The sequence below is a fragment of the Pyrus communis genome, chromosome 11, assembly GCF_041283825.1.
Source record: "Pyrus communis isolate YQ-2024b chromosome 11, ASM4128382v1, whole genome shotgun sequence".
NCBI lineage: Eukaryota > Viridiplantae > Streptophyta > Magnoliopsida > Rosales > Rosaceae > Pyrus > Pyrus communis.
The window spans coordinates 1,541,202-1,549,921 of record NC_142575.1 but is presented as its reverse complement, the minus strand read 5'-3'; the positions used below and the strand labels follow the sequence as shown (position 1 = coordinate 1,549,921).

At 37.5% G+C, this 8,720-nt stretch overlaps 1 protein-coding gene and 1 long non-coding RNA gene across 7 annotated transcripts; both read left to right on the top strand.

Annotated features, from left to right (window-relative positions):
• The first annotated feature begins 622 nt into the window (after positions 1-622).
• Positions 623-5,006, top strand: LOC137741949 (ETHYLENE INSENSITIVE 3-like 3 protein). 6 transcript variants are annotated; one of them, XM_088679605.1, is made up of 4 exons: positions 623-811; positions 964-1,091; positions 1,683-3,504; positions 3,720-4,009. In XM_088679605.1, exons 2-3 carry the CDS (start codon positions 1,057-1,059, stop codon positions 3,469-3,471), a joined length of 1,824 nt encoding a protein of 607 aa, XP_088535731.1. In that variant the 5' UTR covers positions 623-811; positions 964-1,056; the 3' UTR covers positions 3,472-3,504; positions 3,720-4,009. The 6 variants fall into 6 exon arrangements, with proteins under 6 accessions (XP_088535731.1, XP_068337753.1, XP_068337754.1 ...); XM_088679606.1 differs by lacking the exon at positions 3,720-4,009 and adding an exon at positions 4,448-5,006 and having other exon boundaries at positions 665-811; XM_068481652.2 differs by having other exon boundaries at positions 623-1,091.
• A 1,737-nt stretch (positions 5,007-6,743) lies between these two features.
• LOC148692638 (uncharacterized) lies at positions 6,744-7,715 on the top strand. Its single transcript, XR_015953296.1, has 3 exons — positions 6,744-6,982; positions 7,109-7,170; positions 7,336-7,715. It is a non-coding gene; the product is annotated as an uncharacterized LOC148692638 (long non-coding RNA).
• The last annotated feature ends 1,005 nt before the right edge of the window (positions 7,716-8,720 follow it).

Genomic DNA, 8,720 nt, shown 5'->3' with positions numbered 1-8,720 from the left:
AGTCAGTACAATCTGAATTGCTAAACGAGACCTAACTGAACACCATAATGTTATCTGATTGTAAATACTAACAAGTGTTTCTCTTTAACATAATTTCTCTCTATCCGGACTTTGAATATGTAATTTCCTTTCTTGGGGCACCACTAAGATAATTACTATTGATCATGCATGTAGACTAAATCCACGGACAAATACATCCAGCTATTTTTTTTCAATATTTTTTTGGTTAAATTTGTTAACTTCATTGTATGGTTAATATATCCTTACATATTATGAACTTCTTGAAAAATCTTTTAAAAAATGTTGTGTCACAATAACAAAAGAAATTGAAGGAAAAAACGTCAAAATGCAGACAGAATTATGTCAAATCTTAGAGAGTAACGCAAGCTACGTTTCTCTCTTACGCCATATTTTTTAGTGTATTAGTATATGGTTCGGTATATAAAGTATAATAATACAATTAGTTGAATTTTTTTAAAAAAAATTTTAACTTTTTATATTATAACATTGAATGTACCAAATTATGTTTCTGACACACTGAAAAAAAATTCTCTTTATCTTCTCCAAAAGGAGTCAACTGCTAAAGACAAAAACCCCTCCTAGGCACTTACGAAATCAAACAAAACGAAGGTCATCCACAAAATAATAATTTCGTAGACGCGATGCAGAGGATCGCAGCCTCTGTGTTGGCAACTCAGAGGAGTTCTCATCCATTTGTGACACCTTTTTTGTTCGATTTTTCGGCCGCCGAGCAATTCCCAATTCGCTACTCGCACTTTAGCATCTCATCACTTTCTCTCTCTAAAGAAATGTACTCTCTCTCTTCTCTTTTAATTTTGCGTTGAATTTTTTGCCCTTTTAATTATCGGTACAGAAATTTCCAGCCATTTTCTTTGCAATCGATCCCTTTTAGGGATTCAATTCCCCCATTTGGATTCACCCTTCAATCCCTTATATTCTCAGCTTCTTCTGAGAAGAGAGGGAATTCAGTAACAGAAAAGAAGAAGAAGAAAAAGAAAAGCTCAGATTTTTTGGGTTTGTGCAAATTTAGATTGGATGGGTGACGTTGGAGAGATTGGACCTGATATTAGGTAAGATTTCCGAATAATTTTTTTTTTGGGTTTCAAGTTTTTTGAGTTTTTGGTGTGCCCAGTAATTCAGTTTTATTGGGGTTTCTGTAAATTTCACTGTTTTATTAATTTCATAATTTTTTTTTATCATGATTTTGATCATTAGTCTCTATGAATTGTTTGCATGTTGATCAAAATTTGTTGTATTTAACTTTATGGGGAATTGGTGATGTGGGTTTTTTTTTATATGTTCTCTCTGTGAGATTTTGGATTATATAATGTTAGTTTCATTTGTTGTAATCTAATTGCTGTAGGAATTGCTAGAGGTAAATCATTGAAAAAGATGGGTTTTTTTTTTTTTTTTTTTGGAGAAATATTGGATTGTTATCATTTCCCAAGTTTTGTTTGGCTGCTGAGAAAGTGGGGGAAAAAATAGAAGAGAGTCTACTTTACCAAGACTAATACAGCTGATTGACTTTGATTGCTAAAGAATCAATTTTTCGATTCAATTTCTTGCCATCAAGTTTCTCAGCAGCCGAGCACAGTGGGTTTTTGTAGTTTTGCTGATTGGAGCAATTTTTTTTTATTTTATTTTTTTATTGCTAATGACAGTTCGGATATAGAAGAAGACTTGAGGTGCGATAATATTGCGGAGAAAGATGTCAGTGACGAAGAGATTGAAGCGGAAGATTTGGAGAGGCGAATGTGGAAGGATCGAATTAAGCTCAAAAGGCTTAAAGAAAGACAGAAACTTGAAGCTCAACAAGCTGCTGAAAAGCAGAAGCCAAAGCAGACCACTGATCAGGCTAGGAGAAAGAAAATGTCAAGAGCACAAGATGGGATTCTTAAGTATATGTTGAAGCTGATGGAAGTGTGCAAAGCTCGTGGTTTTGTGTATGGTATCATTCCTGAGAAGGGCAAGCCAGTGAGCGGTGCTTCAGATAACATCAGGGCTTGGTGGAAAGAAAAGGTGAAGTTCGATAAGAATGGTCCTGCAGCCATAGCCAAGCATGAAGCGGAGTGTCTTGCCATGAGTGATGCAGATAATAATCGAAATGGGAATTCTCAAAGCATCCTCCAAGATCTACAAGATGCAACTCTTGGTTCTCTATTGTCTTCTTTGATGCAACACTGTGACCCCCCTCAAAGGAAGTATCCATTAGAAAAGGGAGCTCCACCACCTTGGTGGCCGACAGGAAATGAAGATTGGTGGGTGAAACTAGGGTTAGTCCATGGTCAGATTCCTCCTTATAAGAAGCCACACGACCTAAAGAAGATGTGGAAAGTTGGAGTGTTAACAGCTGTGATAAAGCATATGTCACCTGATATTGCAAAGATAAGGAGGCATGTTCGCCAGTCAAAATGCTTACAGGATAAGATGACAGCAAAGGAAAGTGCAATTTGGTTAGGGGTTTTAAGCCGAGAAGAATCCCTCATTCGGCAGCCTAGTAGTGATAATGGGACATCTGGCATTACTGAGATGCCACAAAGTGGCCATGGCGAAAAGCAAGGTGCTGCTAGCAGTAACAGTGACTATGATGTTGATGGTACTGATGATGGGGTAGGCTCTGTTTCTTCATCCAAAGATGATAGGAGGAATCAGGTGATGGATGTGGATCCATCAAGCAATCTACACAATAATGCTCGTAATAATGTCCAAGATAAAGAGCAAGGTGAAAAGAAACCGAGGAGAAAAAGGGCACGTGTCAGAGCAAGCCCTGTTGAACGACGTCCTGCACCATCTCACAATGAGCATCTACATGTTCCACCAAGAGGTGCATTGCCTGATATAAACCACACTGATGTACAGATGATTGGACTTCAGGTTCATGAAAATCAACAGGAAAATGGTGCCATTACAACTTTACGGCCTCTGGAGAATGATCTTGATGTCCAAGAACAATTACCAGCGCCAGAGTTTAACTACTACCCTGGTGTACCTTCTGGCAATGTAATTACGACACAGGGCATGCATGTTGGTGGAACACCCTTGCTTTATCATGGGGTGCGAGATGCTGACATGCATCACGAAGATACATTTAACCAGCATCATGGAGATACATTTAACCTCTATAATCCATCAACACAATATCCCCCAAGTCATGACCGGCAGCCGCCTCAGATTGTAATGAATGAACCGCAGATTATACCAGCAGATGGAGTCCATGTACCAGTACATAGAAATGGAAGTGAAATTGCTGGAGGAGATTTTCCAAATTTTGTTCAGGACACATTTCAGAGTGAGCAAGACAGAACTGTCAATGCTAACTTTGGGTCTCCAATTGATAGCCTGTCGTTGGATTATGGATTGTTCAAAAGCCCATTCAACTTTGGAATTGACGGCACCGGTTCATTAGATGACCTTGAACTCGAAGAAATGATGGAGTACTTTGCGGCATAGTCTAATTGATCCTATATCCGCGTAGCTTAGATTGTAAGTTATTTTTCCTTCTTATATTCTACCTTATTTATAACTTGTGTTCAGAATTTGATCAAGTAATTCTTATTTCTCAATGTTTCTCATGGCATCTTGTTAATAACTAGCCTTAATAATTTGATCAACAAAGTGTTTCTCATGCTACCTTGTCTATAACTTTGTGTTCAGAATTTGATCTAGATTCTTATTGTTAATTATTATTTTCATTTTAGGGGCTGCAAAAATGTTGCATTCATTCCCCACCAGGGAATAACTCTGTCGCTGTTTGTGGGACAAATTCTCATCTGGGTTTTCTAGTTTGTGTATTCCGAGGCTTTAAGTTATGATTTTCTTTTTTTCTCGGAGCTCATACTTTTCCAAATCAGAGTGACCGGCATGATGTGATTTTGCTTTATAGTTTCCCTCAATAATCTTCAATAAGAATGAAACTGTCAGTGTAAATGAGTTGATCTGTTAGACTGGATAAATGACTAAGTTATGATAATTTCTTCAGTTATTTGCACGACATGACTTTTAATACAGCTATGCTCATAGTTACCGTCCACATATATTGATGCTCGTATTTTGTAACTGTGAGTCTACTGCATCCATTTTATTTGTTTTTCCTGCAATTTTTGTTTCACTTTCGTTTGGCGGAATGCTTTGTTCACAAAATGACTGCTTTCATATTCGTCCTTGCTCTTAGTAAGGCAGAAATGGTATATGCTATTTGTTGTAGTACCTCTGTCATAAGGAATTGAGCCTAGTTTCCCGAAAAAAAGCCGAAGGATCGAAGTTAGAAACGAATGACATTCTTTGAATTAGGATCGTAAGAAGGTAAGCAGACCAAACAATAGCATGTTAAAACACTCATCCCTTTAGTAGGACGCCGTTTTTAAGTTCAGTTGTTTTCCTGTAATTAAGATGTTCTACGCTTACTTATGGAGAAAAACTTGTGTAGAGATAGGCGGACCACGTCATCTGTAGGCCACCTCTCACAAGTCGCAACTAAACGGAACCCCCTGCATAGTGGTCCCACCTGACCCTACTCCAGTCTCAACGGCCCAGCTTTATTACGAGAGTGCCCTATGGTTAACGTGATCATGCATCCGTTGAAGACTTTCTCCAACTTATGAGAAAACTATGCTGGCTAAGACCTGATCCATCGAAAGCAGCCACGAATCAAATGAATGTCTCGGACAGTTCTACCGTTGCTTGATGATTCGAGCTTCAGCAGTTGGATTCCAAACCTAAAATCCAGGCTGATTCGATCTGTTGAAATCTGTTAGATGAGAATATTCTTCCCTTGTTCATTGATTTGGTTGGTTGTATTGATGAGAGAAAGGAGGATGAAGGTTAATATTGGGAAGTCCATCCCCTCGGTAGGATTTTGTTTCAGCATTTAATGTTTCCTTAATCAGACAGGATACAAGGTCTCCTAGCAGATTTGTGTCTTGTCTGTTTCAACACTCCGTTGACTTCCAAATGACTTTGACTAATGACAACTCTTTCTTTTTTTCTGTTTTTTTTTCTTTTTCTTCTGAAGCTGGTTAGAAATTATTTATATTTTGGGATGTTTTGTGTGTCTGGGATAAGTTTGTGCAAATCCAATTAATGCTTCATTGTGAAATCAACTCAACGTTAGATGAAAATCATGAAATGCGGCACCCTCGGGCGTTTTTTCTGTTTCATTCATCACGTGATTTGTGAAATATGAAGAAGGGTATGTGCACTAGGTCACCAAGTAGATCCTCAGACAAGTACAATTATTTGTCATTTTAATAGGAAAAATGAAGATTGTTAAAAGGATTAAAACAACTTAACTCGTATCATACCATTTTTATAAAGTAGAACAGCGTCTCGTGAATTTGAATACAGTTTCACTCCATGTATATGCACGAGTCCCGCTCCTTATGACCTTGAGAGTGTGACCAGTTACCACTCCTTATGAGATTGTGAGCATGAAGCTACCGCGATCAAGCTGAACTCCTGTAGTTTTTATCCTCATCCTACACCAAGCTCATCAATAATTTCGCTGTTCCAACTTCCGAGGTCATATGTGTAATTAAAAGTGGAAGCAACAAGACCAGTGTGATCGCCTGGGCCCCACTGGAATTCATTGGACGAAGGCAGCCCTCACACTCTCTGTCTCTCTCTTTCTCTCTCCTCTCTGCCTCTCTGTCTCTGTCCCTGTCTCTCTCTCTCTCTAAGTGGCAATGCTTTTTACGACGCCTGTCTTGTGGCAGACAGCCTCAGAGGCTCAGACTCAGACCCAGTCGTTTCCTTAATCGTGGCCTGCTCCCTCCAATACTACCCCGACACGTGTCCTTCCTCCTCACCGGGACGCCGCCACACCCACCGTACCAGGATGTACAGACCGACGCGTGTCCTACAGGTTTTCATTACGCGCCCCAGCCCAAAAGTGCGTGGATTGTGAAAAGACGACCATGCCCTCTTCCATTTTTCCATGGTTCTCTTTTTTGTGATTGCGATATTCGCAAGTATGTTTAGGGTTTATAGCAATGTGATCTTTAATATTTGATAATTGCAAAAAATAACTCTTAAAGTTACAAATTTTTGTAGAGCGATCGATGACCTATGTTTTGACCTTTGAGTGTTGACGCTTGATGAGTCACGTTGGCCACTATTCATTTGATATCGTATTTGGATTGTTAAGTTTTTTTTTTTTTTTTTTTTTTTGTGAAATCATTTCTTATTTGATTTCTATATGACATATGTTAATGCACGTGTCGTCGGACTAGATGAAGTCATGCTTATGCAAGAAAAAGAGTGAGAGAACGAAATTGCTATGTCTAAAAAGTAAAGGTTCATTTGGAAGTTAGATTGACAAAATGATCAATGGTGTAAAGATTGGTAATTTTTAGGCTCCGTTTTTTCGATTCATAAATCCTTACTAAAATGTACAAAGTCTTATTATCCAAGTGTTAAATTGGTCATTTTCATCAATCTTCGGATGAAGAAAAATTCTTTAGTCCAGATGTCTGTATAAAACGATATATAATAAGAGTAAACCCTAATTATAAAGATTTAGGATTATCTCTATTTGCAGTCGAACATACGAGACTGCACAACCAAGTGGTATGATCGTTTGCAACAAAAAAACTTTTCGTGTGTAACAGAATAATATCATCATAATTTTTTTATCGAGCGGCGATTTGGACATTTCATCCAAACATTTGTACAAAAATTGCATGTCATCGTCACCCCATCTCTTTGCGTTACCAGGCGCTGTCATAATCAGTATTTAAAATGGGCGTGTCGTACCCGTTGCAGAACGTACATTTTTCATCATCACCACCTTCTCTCTTTCTCTCTCTCTCTCTCTCTCTCTCTCTCTCTCTCTCTCTCTCCCTCCTCTGCAATTTTCTGGGATCAACAAATCAAATGGGAAAGAGTAAAGCTCAAACTTTTGCTGGGATTTCAACCTTCATACTCGTTCTAATGGTGGCTTCAATACCATTTGTCCACCCTTCTCGTAAGCCTCTCTCTCTCTCTCTCTATCCTCTCCTCTCCTCTCATCTCTCTCTCTCTCTCCCTCTCTCTCTCTCTCTCTCTCTCTCTCTCTCTCTCTCTCTCTCTCTCTCTAACATCCTGTTTTCAGGTCTCCAAGGAAGAACACCAATTATGGCAGGCAGAACAGGCTCAAGGGTAACAAATTTCAAAGTAAAAGTCTTTTGATAATTTCTTTGGAAAAACCCCTCTTTTCCCCCATATGTTCTTTTACACTTCTACAAAACCTATTTTCTCTCTCTACACTCACACTTTTATATTAAAAAAAAAAGTGTTATTTTTCCCTTGTTTATATTTATTTCTAATGTTTGTGGAAAGGGGATGCATATCTACGAGGCTGAGATATTTGGGAAGGGAAGAGGAGACAGAGTTTTTAAAGCTGTGGAGGACATGGCGAGGCAAGTTCCAGGTGGGCCGGACCCTCTCCACCATAACAGCAACCCCTTTGGTCCTTAAATCTCACCCACCTCTCTCTCTCTCTCTCTCTTGCTTTCAGAGAAAATGCAAGGATTTAAAATGTTGGGTTTTTTTTTCTTCTCTAATTTATTATATTTTAAGCTAATATATCAGAGGATTAGGGTTTTGTTTCTTCCTTTTGTGGGTTTCCCTTTTTATTTGTTTAAATTTAATAAGGTTTATGACTTATGAATACTGATTGGAAACATGGAAAAAAAAATGGAGCAGAAAATTAGAAGGAATGTTTTTGTGCTTGTGTCACGTTTATGGTGATTTTTCTGACTTCTGGATACAAAAACAAATTCAGTTGAGGATGAAGATGAAGATGATGAATTTGATGATGTGGGAAGGTGGGATTTTATATAACAGTAGCTTAGCTCTTGTTTTGAGCCCAATTATAAGGGAAGGGGGCCAAAATCTAGGGCTGCGCATGGCTTGGGCTTGCTTGAGTTTACATTCCAATGTTAGAATTTCTTATCGGGAAATGATTTTCGCACGTTTTTTTTAGTTCTTTTTTAGCATATTTCATATTTGATTTTCAGTTTATTCAATATAAAGGTTAGAAATAATCGGTGTGTGGGGGGGGAGAGAAAATGAGTGCGAATATTACTTCTATTATCTTTTCTTTCGTAAAATGATATACTAGGTTACTTTAATATACAAGAAGGTGATTCAAACTCGAGCACGAGGGGACGAACACACTATTATGCACACCTGTCTTAAACTACATCTGCTTTTACATTATAAACTTTAATGTTTGAATGAAAGAATCATCTTTTTTGGGTTAACACTATTCTTCATCACTGCTAGTATATGCCCACACACAAAGTGTGTGAATTTTTTTTTCTTTTTTTTTTTTAAATTGAAGGAGAGAGGAAGAGAGTGGGAGAGAGCGAGAGGTTTATTTTTTACTTTTTATTTATTTTATTTTTTAATTTAAAATAAAAATAAAAATGTTAAAATCACCTATAGGCCTTAACAAAAAAAAAAGCAAATTTTTGTTTTGTAAAATTACTTTACTGTCCTTAACCATTTTGTTGTGATAGAAGACTAAAAAGTCTTTTCACCCTCTTTTGGTTGACAAAGAGAGTTCTATTAACCAAAAAAAAAAAAGGTTCAAATATCTTTAAATTTAGGTTTTAGATCGTTGATTACAAGTGTTTAAATACGAATTATAATAGATTTTGCATGGAAAAATATATTTTTGAGAACATGAATATAATAGTTTGTTATTTTAGTAAGAGAAA